This window comes from Labrus mixtus, chromosome 15 (genome assembly GCF_963584025.1).
Source record: "Labrus mixtus chromosome 15, fLabMix1.1, whole genome shotgun sequence".
NCBI lineage: Eukaryota > Metazoa > Chordata > Actinopteri > Labriformes > Labridae > Labrus > Labrus mixtus.
Window position 1 is genome coordinate 13157663 of NC_083626.1, and position 21254 is coordinate 13178916.

General features: G+C 39.1%; 4 protein-coding genes across 7 annotated transcripts; 1 reads left to right on the forward strand and 3 right to left on the reverse strand.

Moving 5' to 3' along the window:
- Positions 1-730: 730 nt before the first annotated feature.
- Positions 731-4169, reverse strand: si:dkey-183p4.10 (protein starmaker). 4 transcript variants are annotated; one of them, XM_061057852.1, is made up of 7 exons: positions 3967-4169; positions 3623-3665; positions 1803-3545; positions 1495-1561; positions 1350-1416; positions 1144-1266; positions 731-1043 (listed from the first exon to the last, which is right to left on the reverse strand). In XM_061057852.1, exons 1-7 carry the CDS (start codon positions 4039-4041, stop codon positions 927-929), a joined length of 2235 nt encoding a protein of 744 aa, XP_060913835.1. In that variant the 5' UTR covers positions 4042-4169; the 3' UTR covers positions 731-926. The 4 variants fall into 4 exon arrangements, with proteins under 4 accessions (XP_060913835.1, XP_060913836.1, XP_060913838.1 ...); XM_061057853.1 differs by having other exon boundaries at positions 1803-3530; positions 3967-4167; XM_061057855.1 differs by having other exon boundaries at positions 1803-3530; positions 3872-3968.
- dnase1l1l (deoxyribonuclease I-like 1-like) lies at positions 4162-7043 on the reverse strand. The gene is made up of 9 exons (XM_061057858.1): positions 6901-7043; positions 6647-6806; positions 6471-6559; positions 6286-6372; positions 5802-5923; positions 5110-5222; positions 4609-4766; positions 4415-4511; positions 4162-4339 (listed from the first exon to the last, which is right to left on the reverse strand). Exons 2-9 carry the CDS (start codon positions 6785-6787, stop codon positions 4259-4261), a joined length of 888 nt encoding a protein of 295 aa, XP_060913841.1. The 5' UTR covers positions 6788-6806; positions 6901-7043; the 3' UTR covers positions 4162-4258.
- Positions 7044-8689: 1646 nt separating this feature from the next.
- Positions 8690-15647, reverse strand: LOC132989918 (TRAF3-interacting JNK-activating modulator). The gene is made up of 14 exons (XM_061057861.1): positions 15502-15647; positions 13997-14785; positions 13758-13900; positions 13547-13651; positions 13397-13424; positions 13261-13290; positions 12076-12171; positions 11326-11397; positions 11062-11202; positions 10781-10918; positions 10559-10694; positions 10267-10412; positions 9542-9658; positions 8690-9356 (listed from the first exon to the last, which is right to left on the reverse strand). The coding sequence occupies exons 2-14, from the start codon at positions 14396-14398 to the stop codon at positions 9156-9158; spliced, it is 1755 nt and encodes a 584-aa protein (XP_060913844.1). The 5' UTR covers positions 14399-14785; positions 15502-15647; the 3' UTR covers positions 8690-9155.
- Positions 15648-16325: 678 nt separating this feature from the next.
- On the forward strand, positions 16326-21039 carry atp5pb (ATP synthase peripheral stalk-membrane subunit b). The gene is made up of 7 exons (XM_061057859.1): positions 16326-16473; positions 17255-17291; positions 17421-17566; positions 18926-19089; positions 19223-19348; positions 20006-20185; positions 20799-21039. The coding sequence occupies exons 1-7, from the start codon at positions 16446-16448 to the stop codon at positions 20868-20870; spliced, it is 753 nt and encodes a 250-aa protein (XP_060913842.1). The 5' UTR covers positions 16326-16445; the 3' UTR covers positions 20871-21039.
- Positions 21040-21254: the final 215 nt, after the last annotated feature.

Here is a 21254-nt window from a genome sequence, read left to right on the forward strand (position 1 = left end):
CCACAATTATTTTCATGGGATGAAAGTATTCATGTCATAATTTAAATATATTTAATCACGAGGCAATGCTCTTTAAAAAAAATAAAATAATACAAAGTAGTTGCACGTTTGCCAAAAATATTAAAAGAAAATACCTCATAATGCTCGTAATGCACAATGACCCCCTTGGTAGTGTTATAATCATAATTTCGCGAAAAGTGCATTGGCATGAAGCAGAATTTAAAAATGATGCTTATTTGTAGTACAACTGTATATAACATCAAAATAATTTTGTGTGGTTAAGGCCTCGGTTATATTTATAAACAGTGACCTGTAAGAAGACTACTCTTGCATATTCACAGATTGCAGCATAGCCTACTTCTAAATATTGTCAATCAATCAAATGAATAAGTGAATAAGAGGAGATTTACAAGTAGCTATACCCTACGGAGAAAAGTGGTTATAGGCCTACTCCCTGTGCCTGCATTACACTGCACATTATGTGACAATTCTTCATAACTTTAAATTACATTTTGTTTCCATAATCTCTATCTGCAGTGAATAATAACTGTAATGTAATAACTGTAGAGATGTATATTAAAAAAAAAGAAGCGAGGTACAAGTGTGTCAAAATATGTTCCTTTGATAAGTATTTAACCTACTAAGTTTCTGTCCTTTTCAAAACAGTAAATTCATCAGATTTAGGACTCATCCCTTATTTAATGTGGTTCATACAAATAAGTCGGCGTCATTGTGGACACAGTTAAATCTTTATTTAGCACAAACTTTATAGTTCAGAAAACATGACAGCATACTTTATTGCTTTAAAAACAATCTGGAAAAAAATATTGTCTTTGTGAATTTATATATGAGCTTGACATTATGAATGAAATGAAACAAATTATAATGACTGAATATATATTTATAAAATGTATATTTATTTGCCCCTAAAAGAAAGACAATGGGCTGAACATTGCTTCTTGGTCTGTGACCAACCACAGCATGACCAGTCCCGTCAGTATCACCACAGCCATCTGCAGAGTCATCTTCAGCATGTTTAGACACTGCAGGAACAGAGAAGACAACAGGAAGGCATGGGTAAATAAACAATAAAGAAACACATGAGCGAAGTGAATGGTTATTAAACAGCAAATGAGTGGTCACTTTGTGTTTCCTTGAAGATTTTGGTGTGTTTCTGAGATCTGGCACATTCTCTGTTATCTCAGTGTTTGGGAGATCACAACCAGGTGTCATTTCCATGTTGTCATTCTCAGGCTCCCGTGATTCCTGTGCAATGGCAAAGCAGTTAAGAAATATTGCATTTTTATTGTGTTCTATGTGTGTGTGCTTTTTTGTGTCTGAATGCAAACCTCAGATGTTTCTCCAGAGCTCCGGTCCTCCTCCCCTTCTGTGGAGCTGCTGAGTGACTCTCTCTCACTGTAAGGAAAGGAGAAAGTGGAAGGTAGTTTGGATTTTTGTTGTTTAAAAACTCTTTTTGAGGAGAGTGCTGCTCACCTGTCGGTTTCAAAGTGAATGACTTGAGAGAGTGGATTTGTACAAAACTGGACTTTGCTCTGCCTCCCTGTAAAAAAGCACACATGGAAACTGATGAATTGTGAAATGCATCCAACACTTAAATACTAAAGATTTGGGGCATGGTTTAGCTACAATCCTTGACGCGCTGGTCTCAGTTTTGACTCCCAAGCTTGATGCTGTTTGGTGAACATCATCCCTCCTACATTTCATGTCACTATACTATCTGAATAAAAAACAAAAGCCCCAACAAATATTAAAAGAAAAACTAAAGATTTCTCTTCACTCACCTTCTCTTCCTTCCTCTTTGTCACTGTCGTCATAAAACTTGAAGAAAGCCTTGATTCTCTCCTGCTCTTGATCCCAGTTCCTGTCTTCTTCATATTCATCATCTACTTGCTGTCCCGGCTCGGTGACCCCGTAGGATTTAATCAGATCAGTGGTGAAGAAAAAGCCATCGTCCAGGGATCCCTGACTAGAAGAGCTTGTGTTTTTTGCCTCCTCTCTCTGTACTGCTAAATAGTTGTTGACGTCTTGAGGACCAGTCAAATCAGAGAGCAGTGTTTCCGCTATGTCTGCGTCCTCTGTGGTTAACAGGTCTTCAGACTGAAGGGTGCGAGGTGTTAGCTCATCTAGATTCCAGTTCATGTCGAGATCTGCTCTGTGGTAGTCATTTGATGTGTCCCACCTGGCAAACGCTGTTCGGTCTCCACTGGGAATCTGAGTCTCCTCATGTTCCTTGTTGTTTTCTCGTAGACCCGCATTTTCTGTGTATATGTCATGTTCCTCATCCGTCCACTTTTCTTTATACTCATCAACACTGGAGCTGCTGGAATCACTCTCATCTGTCTCTCCTTCATCAATGCCCAACATGTTCTTGGGGATTTCTAAATCTCCTCTCTCTTTTTCTCCACTTGCAACATACAAGCTACTGAACTTCCCATCATCTTCCTCTAAATTTCTGCTGTACAGATACTCCTCTCCCTCCTCGTAAGTGTCCTCGCCTCTTCCCATGCAGGTTCTATCTGTCCGAGCTCTTTCCAGGAAGGCGCCTTGGTTTGCAACTGAACTGCTTCCGTCTAGCTGGGGATAACTTCCTTGGTTTTCCTCAACGTATTCACATGAAGACAAGTCTGAGGGATAATCTGCAAAGGTCTCACCTGCCTCTTGGTGCTCCTCCCCTGAGAAATCCTCCACTTTCTCCCAACACTCCTTACTCTCAACTTCAGCAAGGAGATCCTGCTGATTCTGCACGGTTATTTCTGGAAACTCAAGACAGGCTTCCTCGTTGTCATGGTCATCTCTTGCAGGATTTTCAGCATCCTGTTTGTAGAACTGGACTTGTTCTTGTTCTTGTTCTTCTTGTTCTTGTTCTTGTTCTTCTTCTTCTTCTTCGAATGTCAAGTCCTCACACTTGGAGTCATACGTGTCTACTTGCTTTGCATTCTCAATCTCTCTCTCATCATCTTCACTCTCATCACCTTTTATCCCTATCTCACCGCCACGTTCAGGGACTCTCTCGAAATAGGACACCTCCTCGTCACCTTGCTCTTTGTTTCTATCTTGAGTGTTTTCGGCACCCTGAGGGGCCAGAGGTTGTCCCTCAGCAAAGATCCTGTCCTCTTTATTACCACTGCTGCAAACTAACATCATCAAATCCCCTGGCTCTCCTATATCTTCTTCCTCGTTCTCTTCATCCTCTTCAGAGGCGGATCCTGCCCGTTCAGAATCTCCCTCTGAGCTCGTGCAATCCTCCGCAAGTGTTTTTTCCAAACTCATGACCCCCTCGACTTGAAAATCCTCCTCATCAGATTGGTCTTTGTCATCATTTTCTGTCATGTTTACAGCTGCACTTTCCATACTCAACAAAAATGTAGTTTGAGAAGTCGCTTCCTGGTGCAGAGTGTTGTCTTCCTTTGTTTGCAGGTTTTCAGCAGAGATGTCTGAGTTGTCTTCCTCGGTGAAATTCAAATTCTCAAAATCCAAATCTCCATCAGAGAATGATGGAGCAGACGTTTCTGCAACAACATCATCTTTTGTCAATGTAAGTACTAACATTAATCGTTTTAAAATAAGTAATAGATTCCACAAAACAAGCCAAAGTTCTCACCTGAAAATGCCCCACTAAGTAGATCTGCAAAGCTTTGTTCCATCTTTGTAAAAAGTGAAAATATTTAATGTATACAGACAAACATTAAAACATTGCCTCAAAAGATCTCTTCACTCAGAAATGAAGGGAGCACAATGTACTGATCATCTGTCGTCGCTACAAGTGACTTCCTGTCAGACAGATCATGTAAAACATGACACACTAAAACCAACAAACATGACTACAAATGTCAACATGTTTAAAGCCTACCGTAAAACTGAAGATAATCAAAAGTTGTAAGGTCCGCTAAAAAAGTGAAGTACCCAAAGTAATGTTTTGTGTTTTGTGTCGCTGCAGGAACGTACCTTCATGAGCTCATGAAATGATGTCAGCTTTGATGTGGTTTTTGGTTTGAGATGCACACTGCAGCAGTGAAACATGCAGGTCCTTCACGCTGAAACAACTCGTGATTATGTGTGTCTCATACCACTGAGACAAGTGCAGTGACACATTGCAAACGATTGTGAGTAATTAAAAAGAGGACTTGTTATCAGTGAAGATTCTTTTAGTTACTTTGATTTATTTTAAAAACTTAAATAAAGTAAAACTTCAGTTAAAATCCTTAATCCTGGTGTTCTGATGGTCGTCCTCAAAGGACTACAGCTCATTGCGGAGGAGGTAGCGATGGTTTGGCTTCAGGTCAACTTCAACAGGAAAATGGTCACTCACCTCCAGCGCCTAAAGTGCAATAAAAAGGATTAATGTTCAATTTATATGTAATCCAGTCAGAAAATGATTCTTTGAAATATTTACCTCCTCCTCAGTGAGATGGAAATTCTCTTTGAAGTTGAATGGTTGAGCTGAACCTGGCACTATACAGGAAATAATCTCACGTCCATGGACAATGATCCTGTTTGGAAAACAAAACTATCTTGTAAGGTACGACCTGTCCAATGTTCTAAAAGCAAAATATCAAATGAAAAATGGAGTTCCCATCAGTTTCTTACCTGTCATAAGCACAGTGTGTTTTCTCACGGACAGTGGTGTCCTGTTCATCGCCTATCAGCCAGCGAAATCTTGGGTCACTCCTCAGGCGCACAGCTCTCCAGCCCTTAATGGTGACGTAGCTGCAGTCAGCATTAAGGTCCCCTAAGATCATCACATTCTGCGGAAATTACAGGAAGGAAGAAGGGAAGTTTCACAGATTGAAATCACTCATAGAGAAACCAACATGAGGCTGAGCAGAGGAACTCTAAACCAAAAGAAAGAAAAAGAATGACCAAAACGAGGCGCAGATGGCCTAGTGTTCAGATGGCCCCCATGTATGGAGGCTATAGTCCTGTAAGTGAGCGGCTCAGGTTAGAGTCCGGCCTGTGCCTCTTTTCCCATCCCCAATCTCTCTTTCTCTAGTTTCCTGCTGTATCTACTCCCCTATTTAAAAAATACATAAAACCCCCATAATAAATAAAATAAAAAGACCAAAACGAGTAAAAAAAAAGGTGAATCACATCAGTCTTCCACTTCTGGTGAACTCCTTTGAAGACAGTATAGAGCTGGTCCATCTCCTTCATGGCATTTCTGGGACAAGTGTGCTGCCCGATAAGGACGAAATCCTTCACCACTACAACCAAAAGAAAATCAATTATTAGACATATTATAGTCAACTACGACTTTTACTCTGAATGTGTTTACGTACATCAAGTTTCACAGTCTTTAAGTTTGAAATTAAATTATATATAAATTATAAATTATACTTATATGTAGCTTAGATCAAACAAAAAGGAACTTGTCTGTGCATGTGCAGGTGTCTCTTGAATTCCTATAAATGTAGTACATTTTTTATCTGATGATAATGAGCTTGGTTTTAGTACTTAAACTTAAACTCAGCTGCATTAAGTTGTTTTCTCTTCCTCTGGTCATAAGAAGCAAAGGATGGGAGCAACAAATGAGATAATCCTCTAATTACTTCACATGCACACATGACAGAGAGTTTTTGGAAGGATAGTGACTTGTAATCCATCTGTTATATCCATGTTTTCATAATCAAGAAGAGAGCGTTACCAGAGCTCTTTAAAGCAGATTTTTTATTTTTTTTTATATTAACATGTACAAAAAAACATCAGAGACACTCTTGAGGTATCTATGTTTGTGCTGGTGCAGTTTGTTTTGGTATTGAATTGAAAAAGATGTTTGGTCTTACATGTGGTAGGAGAGTGAAATCGAACAATGAAAGGCTCTCTGGAGAAAACATCAGTATCATTGTGTCCTTCTCCTGCTGGTTTGGGATACTGATAATGCTCTTTGACCTCTAACATATTCTTCCTGGAGGAGATAAAGGAAAAAAAGAGGTTACATTACGGAAATAATTCTTACATTAAGCCATGTGATTAGGGATTCCCTCCCTAGTCACATGCTGTTGTAATGAAATTCAGAACAGCTGTGACAAAGATAATTCCAACTTGCACTGCCTAGATATTTATTTTTATATAAAAGTTACATAAGCATCATTTAGTTATAATCAGCATACGATTATTATTTTCATTTATCATGGGGACACCTATTTCCAATGTATGTACATGTATCTGTATGTTTTCAAACTTTTGTGTTGACGGATGTTTTTGTGGTCTGTGTGATTTAGAGGAACCAGTTGGTAACAACAATGAGACATATTTGATCAGAGTTACCTGTAAATGAAGACATACTGCTCCTTGTAGGTCTTTCTGCCAAGCCTTTCACTCGCCACATAGGAGTACGAATTGGACTTTTCATATCTGCAGAGACATACATAAGATACATTTTAAATGAGTTAAAGGGATTGACTTGTTGGATGTTGTTGTGATGCATTCGATTTTTTTTTTACATCTCCTACCCGTTAAGATCATTCAACAAAGCTCGGATTGCTTCTCCTTTGGAGTCCCGGACCTCCTGAATAAGACACAAGTCACACCGAGAGAGAATCTTGGAAGCAGAAGAAGAAAAAAAAAATGTCAGATGTCCAGTTTGTGTTGATGATGCTCTTGTTTTAGTATAAACTCATACCATTACCTTTAATAGAATCCCCATAACCTTCTTGTTGTGTGCCTTCGATTCACCAAAGCTCTGAACATTGAAAGCGCAGATTTTCAGAGATGTGACCGTGTTCAACACACAAAACCCGACAGCAAACAGCAGAACTGCTATCCTCATCTTGCACAGGGTTACCACTCTGTAAGAAAAAGGCCGTTTGGTAACATCCTCTTTGTGAAATATTTAAAAAAAAAAAACTATGTCACCCATCTGCACCCACAGCCCCCACTTACCTTCAGGCTCACCGAGAGACTGACCTCAGTCCAGCAAAGATCCATCTCTTCAGTGACCCAGGTGTGTTTTAGGGAACATGCAGGTAAAAGTGGGTGAAAGACAGATGTGTGTGCTGGATGTGCTGCGTCAGTGCCTGATGAGAATGGAGCTTTATCTGGAACAGTTAAAAAAACAGTCAATACAACAAACAATGGTTCAGTCGTGCTCAGAGAGTTCAGCTCTGGCTGTTTTAGTGAAATCAGACAATAGACGCTGCCATGTGTCATGTCCGTCACTTTCATGAACATTTGTGTAGAATTAACCAACAGTGTTACAACGACTGCAATAGCGATGGTTCTCTATCAGCGTATGATGCACCTGATGACTGTTGTGGAAATCTTTGTTATAAAGTTTATTTTTGCTCTGTATTATGTTTGTTGGCAACTGATATTCTTATGTTTACTTAAAACTGCATGATCAACAGTGTGGGCTGAAATAATGAACACAGTGAAGCTCACTAAAGCCAAAATAAGAAATAACCCTGAATATTTATTTAAGCCTCATACTAATTTTGCACTGCCCTGCCCCTACGTGATGTGTGTGTAACTACCTCCTTTTTCTAACCTCATACTTCCCCTTGTTAGCTCCACTCTGTGCTGCTGCTGCTGCTGCACCAAGGATTACATATAAATCAGTCCTGCTTGTTTATTTCAGTAATGTGTTGTATCTTAAACATTGACATTAACTAATAAAGTACATTTATTTTAGTGCTGTGTTAACTTATTCATTAAAATATCCTTTTGCTTCTCTGCCTTTGTTGAGGCTGCACAGTGGTGCTGTTGATAGCTCTGCTGCCTCACAACATCTGTGTGGAGTTTAAATATTCTCCCAGTGCATGCGTGGGGTGTGTCCACGTACTCCTGTTTCCCACCACAGTCCAAAGACACGCTCCATCGGTTAACTGGTGACTCTAAATTGCCTGATAAGGTGAAGGTGAGAGTGAATGGTTATCTTCTGTTTGTCAGCTCTGCAACATGACACCTGGGATTTCCTCCAGCCCCATGTGACCTGGAACGGGATAAGGGATATAGATAGTGGATGGATGTATGCTTCTTTTACTTCTTTTACATCTACTATGATGCTTATACTGCACGTTTTACAGAACGATATTTATTTAGTTACTTTAAAAACATTTTTTTTTTACAAATATTGCTTTTTCCATCAAACAGCATCATAAAAATGTCAGATTTTGAAGAATCTTACCCTATCAAGGGTTTGGGGCACAATATTTACTTTTGTTATTTCAATAACATATTTTAGTGTGCTGAAAATCTTATATCTAAGTTATTGACTTGGATATAAGTATTGCTACTTTATGTAAAAGACCTTACTACTTCATCCAACATTTGTAAATGTAAAAATGCTAGTTTCTTGTTCACATCATTTAGTTATTTTTTATATTTAATGGCGAGGCTGGGAGTAAGTCAGACAATTTTACAAGCTTTTTTTTAATGTCATGAAGTATGGATGATTTCAGGTGTAAACAGGATTCATTAGTCACCAAGTTAAATCAGATCTGAACCGAAGTAGAATAGATATTTTTGAATGAATTCTAAAGTAATAGTTTTCTACTTGTAAAGATTAGACAATAGATGGTGTGGTAATAGTCCCATTCTGGGTTTCCTTGTGGACATGCAATTGAGGCATAAGAGAAATGCCCTGAGCAACAAATGTGAGAATCATGCATTAGACTTCACCCAGCACCAAGAACTCTCTTATTACCAAGAAAATTAAAACACAACAACAAAATCAGTTTTTTGTAGTAAAAATATTTATTTCTTAAAATATTAACTACAAATGGCTCCTTCTCTTTGGTGCTAAAGTTCCATCACCACAACACTTTAGAGGCTTACTGTGTTTTTTGTGCTTCTTTTCTTTTTTCAAGCTGGTACTTATGACTAAATAAGTGTTTTACAGTACAACTGATACCTTTTGTCTATACGCCCTCCTAAATATTTTGTTGATGTTATCGACTCAGTTTGTTATAGACCATAATACGACAGCCAGTTTGTGTGCTTTATGATGTTCTCATTGTTAAACACACTAGAAACCTTGAAAGTCTTCACTTGCATTTGAACCTTGTGCAAACATTTTAAACACGTTAAAGTCACACACACATTAAGTTACAAGTCAAAAACAAAACAATCAAGAAGCTAGATTTTACAGGAGTGTTTCTTTAAAAATAAACAGGAACAAAACTAATAGTTAAGATTGATCATATTGGTCTGAAACAGCTCGGGTGTTGAGGTGAGGACATTTCCATGAGATAGTCTTCAATGCGTGTCTCTATGTCCGTGTACAGGTTTTCAACTTGCTCCCTGAAAGAAGGATACCACAGCCACAACATGGCAACCTGAGTCACAGCAAGTAATAGGAGGAGGAAAACCCACACCTTCCACCAGGAGCCACACAGCGTCTAAACAAAGAGGGAAGAAATGTTTCATTTCAGAGCAGGGGTAATGCTTATTGCTGATACTGTGTTTCAAATGACCCAAATGAGATGTCCATACAGAAAGTGTTAAACATTTCATCGATTTGGGTGACTATGTGATTGCCAAACTAACATACACACACACACACACACACACACACACAGCTCACCGGGCTCCTGTGGCGGTGGCTGAGTTGTCGAAGCTCGTCTCTGCACTGCGACAGCCGGGCCTGGCTGGACTGACACTCCTGCTCCATGGCACACAGCTCTGTCTGCAGCTCCTCGCACTGCACAGACACACACACACACACATACACACACACACACACACACACACACACACACACACGCACACACACACACACACACACACACACACACACACACACACACACGCACACACACACACGGAAGGTGGGACAGATCATATTAAGCTGAAACCTGTCGATAAGTTCATTTAAATGCAGGTGATTTTTTAGAAATGAATAATTCAAGGTGCGTCTAAATAAAGGGGTGTGTTGGGATAGTAATATCAAAATATCTTGATTCATTTTTTAATTACATGTAATAATTGGATGAAGTACAACTATCTTGGTGAGAAAGGGGATCATTACATTGTTTAAAAGCCTGAAATACAATAATCTGAACAAATTCCATGATTTTCTTTACACAATTGAAACAAATGTCATTGGACAAATGAAGATTTCTCATTATTCATCATTCTGCATAACACTTTTGTAAACTAGAGAGATATCATCATTTTCTCCTCTAGTGCAGATGAATCTCTTTTTATGTGAAATATTTGTATGTTACTCTTTTTTCAGTTTAGAATGAAACATATCCTTTAAATGATCGTATGTTGTGTACAGTATACTGTGAACAATCCCATCTTTACCTCTTTCTCTCTGAGACGCAGTTTCTCCTGAGTGTGACGGAGCTGCTCCTCCACCTGAGAGTCCCTCCTTACTGTCACTTCGGGCTCTGCTTCCTCTGACGTCAGTCGACCCTGAATCATGAAGTCCTGGGCCTCATCGTTGGCATCTAGGAAATAGAAAGCTGTCTGTAATAAATGTTGGGTCCATCAATATTTTAAATTCTGCAAAGGGAAGTCAGTGTTTGGATCAAGAACAACTTCCAGATGAAGGCAACAATGGTTTTACATTAAAAAAAACGTCCATCAGCCTTGCCTCTAATGTGCTGGATTTCCTCTCTTAACATCTGGTTGTCATCCTCCAGCAGAGAGATGTTGTACTGCTGCTCCTTCATCTCTTGTCTTAATGAAACCACTTCCTCCATCAGCTCGGCCTCTCTGGCTCTGAACAGCTGCACAGTACACACAAGTTTTTAACAATCCTTAATTGTGAAATCAAACTTTTAATGTGGTCAGTATGCAACATATTATACTGTACCTCCAGTTGGCTGTGCAGCTGTTGCAGCTGGTCATTGCTGAGATGTTGGTTCTCCCTAAGTTGTCCAGAGCTCAGCTTCAGATCTTCATAAAGGCTTTGCCATCTCATTGCCTCTGTCTTTGCTATACTGAGTGCTTCCTGGTGGCAAAAAGCAAAATAATTTATCATGATTTGGCTGCAATATTAACACTGTATGTTAATATGTAAGCAGTCAAACTTGCTGACATTGATGTGTTTCTTCTTATTTGAACAGAAATAAGAATGTAAAACTTCCTGCAGACCTGCAGTGTCTCAGTCTTAATGAGAGCATCCGTTTTCTCCAGTGTGGCCTTCTGCAAAGCCTCCAGTGCCTTCTCCTCATACACCCGTTTCTGCTTCTCCATCTGTATCACCACTTTCGTCACTCCATCAATTGGAAACTTCTATAAAAAAAAGGGCAATGGATGCAAAAACTTGGATTGTTGCAAAGAAATATTACAATCAAAAAGACCTCATTTCATTTTTAAACAGAGGTTGCTTTTTTTACCAACAGCTGCCGTTCTTACCTGCAAGCAGACTTGCAGCTGTGCCTCGAGAGCCTCGATCTTGTTTCTCAGCAGATCTTCACTGCAGCGAGCCTGTGTGGGTAGGAGAGGAAATGACTGACTGTCAAACGTCGACCTGCAGACGGAAAATTAATCGTTCATGCACCAAACGTGTGATGCTAATTCCTTCAGTTTCTGTGCTCAAAGGTGCACAGAGGGAACTCTCGACACCTGAGCTGCAAAAAAAAAACTAGAATACGTGAATGTGCTACAACACTACACTATTATGAGAGTGGAAAATGTACATAGGCGGCAAGATGTGTAATGATAACAAACTTGTACAATTATTTAAACTAAATAAAAGTCTTGATCTTAAGACCCAAATTTAAAAAGCAATAAAAAAATAATTAAATATTATTCTTCATTCATTATAGCCAGATAAACTAAAAGAGAGTTAATGAAGATGCCTAACATCATTATAAGTTACAGCATACCACACCCATCCTCTATAAGAAAGACAGCTTGCACTCCTCCTGTGCAGTGAAGGCAGGAAGCTTCAAACCACAGACTGCACAGGCCTTCCTGAGAGAGCAGCCGTTAAACACTGCTGTGAATGCAGCTGTGGCAGACATATTCAGTGGTATAAAAAAAAAAACAACAACAAAAAGCCAACACAGGGACCCAAAGAACAGTGAACAGCAACATAAAGCTAGCTGTGATTAATTGGGGATTTATAAAGTATAAGGTCTGTATACATGTGGCGATACTTACCGTCCAAATTTCACTGGAGGAGTTCAGGAGGTTGGTCGTGCTCCCCTGGAGGGCTGCCAACTTCTTCTTCACGGCCTCCTCTCTCCACAGGGCCTCCTGACAGTAAACACAGCACAAGACCAACCGTTACAACGGCATGCTAACACTGAAGGGAGCTTTATAGTTAGCGTCTAATCATGTAAAGATTTAAACATCATACTAAGAATAATGTATGCTCATTACTTGGTGCTAAAAGTCATTCAGTACAGAGAAACGCAGTACAGAAAAGTCATAAGCCCATAAAAGTCACTTACAGAGCTATAATCTAGTTTGAGTTTGCTAATGTAAGCTAACGTAAGCTCAAGGTCAAACACTGGTCAAACCATACCAGGTAAAGCTTTGTCATGAAAATACCCAGAATATGTTCAAGTGAGGGATTTATTACCTCTGAGAAAAACACTACTTTATTATATAGCCCTTCGTTTAAATGTTATCTTCTTAAATGAATCAGTTATCAATAAAATATTATTTCCCTATTGCTTGTTAAATGTAAGCAATAGTACTTTACTGTATGTAAAGTGGAAGACAAGAGTATGGGGAACAACAAAGTAGCTTTTTGGCAACCAAAAAAGAATTAATTATTGTTAATTATTAATCAATTAATAATCAATTCGACTGAACCTAAGTTTTGAAAAAGTTTTGTAGACACTGATTTTTAGTAGAATAATATTTATGGTGTATGAGTAAAACCCATAAAGTTGTGAAGTTATTGTGCATTTTACAGCTGCAGGAGCATGCTGGATACAGTAGTTGATTCAGCCTTTGAAGCATTTCCTTCCTGCCTTTCTACTCTTTAAGTAATAAAGGACTGTGAAATAAGCTTTTGCCATTTGCTCATGGAAACTATGTAGCATTACAAAAAATCAAAAGTCATCTGATAAAAGCTGCTTCAAGCCACACAGTGTTTACTGTACCTTAACTTTCACTTGAATAAATAATCACATAACCTCAAGACATACGTTTCTCCTAACCAATTGTTACTGCCTGCACTGTCTTGTTTTCCCCATATGTCCATTTTATTTTTAAGTTGGGTACTTATGAATACCAAAAAGGATTCATAGGTTTTTCAATTTATCTTTCAAATGCTATAGTGTTGCTTAAAAAAGAAAAGTCTGGTAAAAATGGACTTGGATAGGTATAGCTTACCTTCAATAGGTCAGCCAGCAGTTGGATATCCTATGACACGAGAGACAAAAACTCAGTTTACTTTATACTGCTACATATATTTTTTTATACATTGAGATGATATAAGCTCATTAATGAACAACAACTTGAAACTTACTGACTCTCTGACAGTGACAAGACCAGAGCTGCACAAAAGAAAACATCTTATTTTAGAAATATGCAAACACTGATCACAGTTGTCTCCGGTATGAGAGACAGATGATTAAATGTTGTGTTGTGATTTTAGCTCGAACTTCATCAAACTCACTCTGTCTGCACACTGTTTTCTAGTACTCTCTTTTTCTGGATAATATTTTCACTCTGGATGGATGGATGGATTCCTTTTTGGGTGGATGTTTTGATGCTGGTCTTTTGAACTTTTGAAGAAAGAAGAAATAACAGCATTATAAATATGAAATTTAAAACACAATTTGTCAGTTTCTCATCTTAATATGAAGGAACTGATAGGAACTCTACCATGAACATAGTTCTCTCTTTTATCCTTGCTTTTTTTCCTGTGTAGGTTGGATTCCTTGAGTACTGGTGTGGAGGTGGATGTTTGCTTCCCTTCGTAGTCTTTCTCTTGCCTTGTCAAGGTTCCAGCTTCAGACCACAAAGATGCCTGAGAAAATAAAGAGGTTGAAGATTATGTTTGTTCCCTGTGGAGAGATCAAATGTCGATCATGTAAAACAATACTGTCCAAGGAGATATATTTACCCATTTGCTGGTGCTTGGACCATCAGTTATGCTGCTGTTTGGTGTTAAAATCATCAATGGACGCCCATTAGAGGTATTTTGTGTATTTGTATGCAATGTCTCTGACTTGCTGATTGAACTGTGATGTTTTATTGAAAAGGTCTTTGGTGAATCTTTTCTCTTTGAGGAATGGTTTTTGGACAACTCAGGACTCACTGATCTCCTCCTCAGAAATTCCAGATGCCTCTTTTCCTTCAGTTCAGTCTTTATGCGTTTTGTGTCGAGCTCTCTTGTAGGGCTACGACATGAAGTCACGTTGTTACGTCCTCGCAGATGTTCATGTTTCTCTGCTCTGTAATCCAGTATTTGGTCAAAGCTTTTCATTGGGGAGATATCTATTCCACTAGTTGCCAGGGTGTACATCACAGTGGCAGGGCTTAGAAGGTGATCAGGTAAGAGAAAAGTTAATTGGTAGCCAAAACAGAGAAACGTATCTCTAGAGGGGTCAAGCAGAGAGGCAGGAGTCCATCATGAAGGGAAACCATCAAGTCCAGAAAGTAAAGGCATTTGGACAATCCTGCAGAGAATGAGTGGAAATGTGCTGGAACATACACAACAAGGCTAATGAAGGACAAGGGGAACAAGTGAGCAGGTGAACAGGAAAGGTCAGTTAAGAAGGGATGACTGGAGCTTAAATAAATGAATATTTTGTGTGTCAGGAGAAACACCAGAGCAGTCAAAAGAATGAATGATTAGGCCTTTGTTGTAATTGTGATGGGAAAGTCCTCTGGCTGCTACAGTGCCTCCAATCTGTAAAGACAAAGGATCAAGATATGAAAATTACTATCTATACTGATAGAATACATATTAGGGCAGTGCTAAAATCATACCATTTACTGATGCATGTCACATGTTAGGAATAGCTGTAAAATATGATCTTATAGTTTTCTTATGATAACTCAGATCTGAGATTGAAGTATAACAATGTTTATGTATTATTAAAATTAATGTGAGGCACTCTAAGTATTTGAAAAATGACCTCATACTTGATTGGTATAAATGTACGCTTTCTTAAATGCTGCATATTTTAATCTGAAGATACAGAACCTGCTTAATGAAAGGGAATTAATGAAAGTAATCAAGCAGTACACTTAAATGTATATAAAATACATAGCCTTAAAAGTATCTCTTACATTCGAGATGCTCTGTGTTGCACAGAAATGCATTTCGCTCTTATCCATGCAGGTGTCTTGTAGTGGGAAAAGCTACATCAGAAGCTGTGCTAGTACAAACACAGTAGTGCTTTTAGAAGTTATTTTAGCAAATGCAGATGTTGTAGTTATTGTATTGGGTTTTTTACTGTTTTGTTAGTTTTTTACTGAGAAAGCTCGCCTGTGACTCAGTAGTAAGTTATCAAAGACAGACTAGGCCCTGACAAGTGTTTCTTTAGACTGTTGATTTAAAATTAAATGGGTTATGCAATTTAAAAAGTTGCTTGATATGCACAAAACAACAATAGATCTTACCTACAGTGCCATCTCATTGAATGGGTAAAAGTCTGTATGAGCTGGTTTAAAGACGTTATCCATTTTCACGCTCTTCTGAAATAGTGTGCGGGAGGATTTGTCTGTGTTTCTCATGTAGCCGTTTCTGTTGAGCATAATTTTACAGGAAGTTCAGAGAACCACAGCGTCATATGTTCCTCTATCTCAGCAGCCACTCACACCAAACTGATGGCACAGACGGGTGGGCCTCAAGATTACACAGCCCCGGCCAATTTCCCCTGAATGCACTTTGGAGAGAGAGAGCTGCAGTGTTTGTGGTTTTTCTCAAGATTATTTTTTAATAGCAATCCAATTTTCTTTAAAAATGGGCTAATAATTCAGATTTATCCAAGGCTTGACTTACTAATGAGCATCAACTGCTTCATTCTTTGCAGTTAAGAGTGTCAGCATGTGTGTGTAGTGTATGCGTTGTACAGGATAGTGGACAGGGGCAGAAACATGGGAGTGAGAGAGTGGGGAACAACATGCAGGAAACGATCCACAGGTTGAATTCAAACCCGGCAGACGGGTCTCTGTACATGGGGCGCACTAACCTACCGCCAGGCCACTGCCGCCCCATTACTTGGTGTCAGCTTATAATAAGTCTCTAGCCATGGGCTTCTTTAAGAATAATGAACCTAAAATAATTGATTTTTGCATCATATTTCAAATCAAAGGCTTCAATTTTAATGTCTATTGCCCTAAATATCAAACAGCAGCACAATAATAAACTGTATATTTGCGTATAGCGCCGCCGAGTGGTTGTTTCGCACAACATTTAAAATTCAAAGGGCTTTCTATGATCTCGCGATGTTTCATGAGGATATCTCGTATATCCGCCATCCTTGTGGCTCTTTGCAGAAGGGCACAGAGGCCGAAACAAGGGTGCCAGAAGTAGCAAAAACTTGGCACTTCATACTTCAAACATGCTGTCCAGAGTCGTCTTTGTCTCAGGTATGCACCAATCTTGCTTTTAAGAATGTTAAGAAAGTCATTGAAATATGTGGTTGCCATTACTCTGCAGCGGGAGAAGTAAATGTTTATAGAGAGTCTGTGAAGGGTAAAATGAAGGCCGCACATTGAATGAGATGCACGCTAATGCTACCTTCAGTTAGCTACACTACAGTCAAGGTGTGGGTGCTGCATCGCTGACTAATTTATTAAATAAAGAAATGGGTCACATGAATTGGTCGTGCTGTTGACCGTGCAGTATTTTCTGTATTTGAAGCAGACACCAGGTGGTAACAGCTAGGACAACGATACCTAAAGGAAGCTAATCAAAGCTACACAAGCTAGCGTTAGCTCTGCACGCCTGTAAATGTCACCTTTTTGACAGCTGGCTTTAGTCTTTTTTGGGCCATTTTCTTGTAAATGATCTTGCTTAATGATGTAAGTCTACCAGAAGAGTGTTTATATTTCCATGCAATCCCAGGTATTTGTTAGAACCTTGATATAGACTGAGTTGAGATTAACCTACAGGTATTGAAATAGTCTCACCCTATAACCTTGTGTTTACATTTGTCGTTTTAAGGTTAAGTTATTGACCTTTCACTTCCAGTTTTTAAATTCTGTCTTGCACGTCAGCCCTTAAACTAATCAACCTCCTTGAAGGTAAAAAGGATCAACATATATTGTAGTGATATCTGTTTATTGATAAATGATGTTACCAGTGGATGATAGAAAAACAAACAAGTTTCAGTCCTAAGTGTTTATGATTGTTTATTTCTTGTTGCAGCCAACGCCTTGAAAGGCAGCAGCCCCCTTGGAGCTGGGTATGTGTCTGTAGTTGTTTAATTTTCCTTTTTATTTGATATTAACGTAATGCGTTTCACCATCCAAAAATATCAATCTTACAAGTCCTGTCCCTCTCAAGCCTGTTTAAATAATGCTTTGTCCCTCAGTCTGGTCCAGGCATCTCGCTCCCTGCACACAACATCCCAGAGTCTGGCCCCAGTCCCCCCTCTGCCAGAGAAGGGAGGCAAAGTCCGCCATGGCATCTTCCCAGAGGAGATTTTCCAGCTTCTGTACCCCAAAACTGGAGTCACAGGTCAGTAGTCTTTAGCCAGAAGAATAACACAAGTATCAATTGATTTTTTTTATAGCCAATTAGGAAACAAGGGCTTTATTTGGCACAAAAATGGCATTCAGAAAAACAGGCCAAATGAGATACAAAGAGGAATAAGGATTACTAAATTAAAATAAGATAGAAATGAGTGTTTCTTTTTTGGGTGAGAGCAGGACAGTGCCATTAGGTGGGGTCTAATGAGACAACATAGCTATACATTTTAAAATACTAAATTTTTGCCATCTTTTACATTGTAATTTAACTAAATGTTACATCCCTCCATCACATGGCAATGTGTACAATGAGTTTGAGAATGTTAAACTTTTAGGGAAGGGCGAAAGTGCAAACTGCTGCAGAGGAAATGCGTATACTAAATTTACAACGATACTAAAGACTGCAAAACAACGTGGCACAGTAATGGTTTATCAACAAGGACAATTGAAAACATATTTGGAAAATAACACAGCCATACCCTCCTGCACTTGCTTAGACTCGGAGAGCAGCAATCCCAAAAGGCTTGCACTATTATTTTTGTAAGCTGCATTGTTGAGCACAGAGCTATGCAGGAGCAGCAGAAGGAGTGAAGGTTAACGGAGACTTAAAATGGCAACATGTCATAAAAATAACAGAGTTGAGCAGAGAAGGACGATAGAAACAGAAATGTATGATGCTGAGAAGCTCATGGCAACAGGTTGACTAACATTTTCTCCCCTCAACTTACTGGACTGTTTAATATTCTAGATTAAGACTTGTTTGATCGCATTTTGTGGAAATCTGGTGTTCAAACGTAACCAATGACAATGAAAGGTTAAAACCGTGTCGCATGTATAAAGTAGTGTTTCCTCTAGGTTTACAGCTTTGGGGGGGTGGGGAGGTGGGGGCAGATGGACGCCGACACAAACACTTGAAGGAGTCTTGGTGTTCATGCTTTACTTTTAATGACAGCTGTCCTGTGGGCCTGCGGGCCGCCCCCCCCCCCCCCCCCCCCCTAATATAATGGTAGGGGAAACACTGAAGTATGACCCATTGATGCTGATTTAGGATGTTTGTGCAGATCAAAAGTGTAACAGAGAAACTGTATGTGGTAGCAGATGGGGTTAGGTTGTATCGATGGGAAAATGGTAGAGGGCTTCATGGTGAAACAAAAAAAAGTCTGCCATTGCAGATAAACAATCGTATCATTAATTGGCTCAACCCCAGTTGTAATACTGTAACTTTATTTCATACAACTTTAATATGAACCTATCCTACATTTGTTGAAACTGTCATAATTGTTACTCCATCAGAGCCAAGAGACATGATTTCATCCAAAAAAAAAAAAACATTTTCTATTCTCACTAGGACCCTACATGCTGGGTACCGGACTCCTCCTCTACATGCTTTCAAAGGAAATCTACGTCATCAACCACGAGACCATTGCTGCCCTCTCCATAGGCTCCGTCATCGTCTACGGTATTAAAAAATTTGGTCCAGACGTCGCTGCTTTTGCTGACAAACTGAACGAGGTACGCCCGTAACCATATGGATTAGTTTTTTTTTTTTTTGTAAATGGGTTTCTGTTACAGTTAATGGAAGAATGTTTTATGATCAAACCGTGTGTTTTCAGTCATAGTTTATTAATCTGGCGTGTGTTTGCAGGAAAAAGTGGCCAAGGCTCAGGAGGTGAAGGACCTCGCCATGACCAGCCTGAGTCAGGCTATTGAAGAAGAGAAGAAGGAACAGTGGAGAGCCGAGGGAAGATCATTGCTCTTTGATGCTAAGAGGGTGGGCAGTATATTTATTTAAAAACGTCTTCGTCTACACTGTTTAAAACGTTCTACGTTGAATGTATTGACTGATTGTAACTACTCGACACTCCTGTTACTTTGAGCTCAGGAGTAAAAGAAACATCATCATGTACCTCTGACAATATTGCCCTCTGCTGGCAACAAGTTGGCATTACCACAGTGTTGTAGAGAGACTAAAACAATCGGTAACTGGTACTTAACATGGTGAGCTACAGAACCAGGAAGAGGACAAACAAAAATTCAAAAATCAAAAAAGGTGATTAGAGATGATGCTGATCTATGCAACACATCAGCCAGATATCTCACTGAATTGAGAATGAGAAACGTTTAGTCAATTAAGTATAAACATGATATGACTTACTTTGGACACATATGAGCATTTGGCATTTTTGTCCTGTGGATGTAAAAAAACCTCAAACTGTGTTTTTTTCATTTGAAAATAGTTAATAAATTAAAGGTCATATTTAGACTTTTCTCTCTCTGGTCACTTCAATAATTTTGTCAATTAATTCTAACCCTTTTGTTAAGAGAGCGTAAAGAAGGAATAAATCCTGTTAAGCAGATTTAGCAGATGTAGTCCAGATATTTTTTAACATCATTAACAGGACAGCAGTAACTTGTTTTTTCATTTCAGAACAATGTGGCCATGCTGTTGGAGACAAACTACAGAGAGAGGCTACACATGGTGACCCATGAGGTGAAGAGGCGTTTGGACTACCAGGTCGCCCTGCAGGACCTCCACCGCCGGATGGAGCAGGAGCACATGGTTAACTGGGTGGAGAAGAGTGTCGTCGGCAGCATCACCCCTCAGCAGGTCAGTCTTTGTATGCCCGTGAACGACCCCAGCAAAGGTCTGTTAGTCAGTGTGGTTGGAATGGAAATATTTATACAGTATGTGAAGTTAAAATGGGAACTAGAATTTAACTGCTAATACTAACTTATGAGAGAAAGGCATTTTATGTGTAAAACGCAACCTACAGCAATTAAAAATAAGGTTGTATACCTTTTTTCAAAATTCTGATACTTGCTTGTAAAAAAAAAAAAAAAAAGCCATCACAAGGAACATGTTTAGAAATGACTCCCCCCCCCAGCACAGATGCATCTATAACTCTGGGGAAAACTGATTACACAAAAAAAAGGAAAGTTAAAAAATGTTTTATATTTCGGCCAATGCAGCTTTTAGAAACGGTAAATAAATATGTTTAAATATTTGTTCCAGATAGACTCATTTACTTCGATAACAGGACAACCATAATAACAAAATAGAAAAATCCCTATTCATGAAGTTCTCTATATTAGGTTATTGGTTTTCCTAATAACTTCCTTTTAGCTGCTTATGTTCTAAGTTGTTGCTTGTACATCATCATGGTAACCCCCCCCCCCCCCCAGGTTCTTATCTATTTGTTTTCTTTTTCTGTGTGTTTCAGGAGAAGGAGAGCATTGCCAAGTGCATCTCAGATCTGAAGGCTCTGGCCAAGTCCACCCAGGCCATGGCCTAAACTTGTCCAGTCTACTCTTACCCCCGGAGTCTTCGGCCCACGACGAGATCTTCACTTTTCTTTACAGAATAAACTATTTCCTCCTTTAAAGATTGTCTCTGTCAATATAATGGGTGTGTACAGTATTTACACGTCAGCTAAGTGTAAAATAAATGGTTCTTTAATTCAACTACAACTGGCTAGTTTGTGTTCTTCCACTTCAGGGAAAGCGTTTGTCTTTCTTGTCAATAATCGTAGTTGTCAATATATGTGGTGACACATTTTTATATCCACAATTGAATGAGCCTCAGCTAGATTATTGCATAAGAGTGTTTTCTGGAGTACCTCAGACCTTTGATCTCCCTTAAGGAGATACTTTCTAAACCTTTGGACCCATAATAAGCT

What these genes read in the sequence shown, in the direction of transcription:
- si:dkey-183p4.10 (XM_061057852.1), bottom strand. Translation starts at nt 4,041, where the DNA reads ATGTTTCACTGCTGCAGTGTGCATCTCAAACCAAAAACCACATCAAAG. An exon ending in ACTTAGTGGGGCATTTTCAG is followed by an intron (nt 3,546 to 3,622) that starts GTGAGAACTTTG and finishes CATTGACAAAAG; the next exon opens with ATGATGTTGTTGCAGAAACG. An exon ending in CAAAGAGGAAGGAAGAGAAG is followed by an intron (nt 1,562 to 1,802) that starts GTGAGTGAAGAG and finishes GCTTTTTTACAG; the next exon opens with GGAGGCAGAGCAAAGTCCAG.
- dnase1l1l (XM_061057858.1), bottom strand. Translation starts at nt 6,787, where the DNA reads ATGAGGATAGCAGTTCTGCTGTTTGCTGTCGGGTTTTGTGTGTTGAAC. An exon ending in TTGTTGAATGATCTTAACGG is followed by an intron (nt 6,373 to 6,470) that starts GTAGGAGATGTA and finishes ATGTCTCTGCAG; the next exon opens with ATATGAAAAGTCCAATTCGT. An exon ending in TCCATCTCACTGAGGAGGAG is followed by an intron (nt 4,340 to 4,414) that starts GTAAATATTTCA and finishes ATTGCACTTTAG; the next exon opens with GCGCTGGAGGTGAGTGACCA.
- LOC132989918 (XM_061057861.1), bottom strand. Translation starts at nt 14,398, where the DNA reads ATGTACACCCTGGCAACTAGTGGAATAGATATCTCCCCAATGAAAAGC. An exon ending in AAAAGAGAGAACTATGTTCA is followed by an intron (nt 13,652 to 13,757) that starts TGGTAGAGTTCC and finishes TTCAAAAGTTCA; the next exon opens with AAAGACCAGCATCAAAACAT. An exon ending in GAAAACAGTGTGCAGACAGA is followed by an intron (nt 13,425 to 13,546) that starts GTGAGTTTGATG and finishes TCTTTTGTGCAG; the next exon opens with CTCTGGTCTTGTCACTGTCA.
- atp5pb (XM_061057859.1), top strand. Translation starts at nt 16,446, where the DNA reads ATGCTGTCCAGAGTCGTCTTTGTCTCAG. An exon ending in AGCAGCCCCCTTGGAGCTGG is followed by an intron (nt 17,292 to 17,420) that starts GTATGTGTCTGT and finishes TTTGTCCCTCAG; the next exon opens with TCTGGTCCAGGCATCTCGCT. An exon ending in TGCTCTTTGATGCTAAGAGG is followed by an intron (nt 19,349 to 20,005) that starts GTGGGCAGTATA and finishes TTTTCATTTCAG; the next exon opens with AACAATGTGGCCATGCTGTT.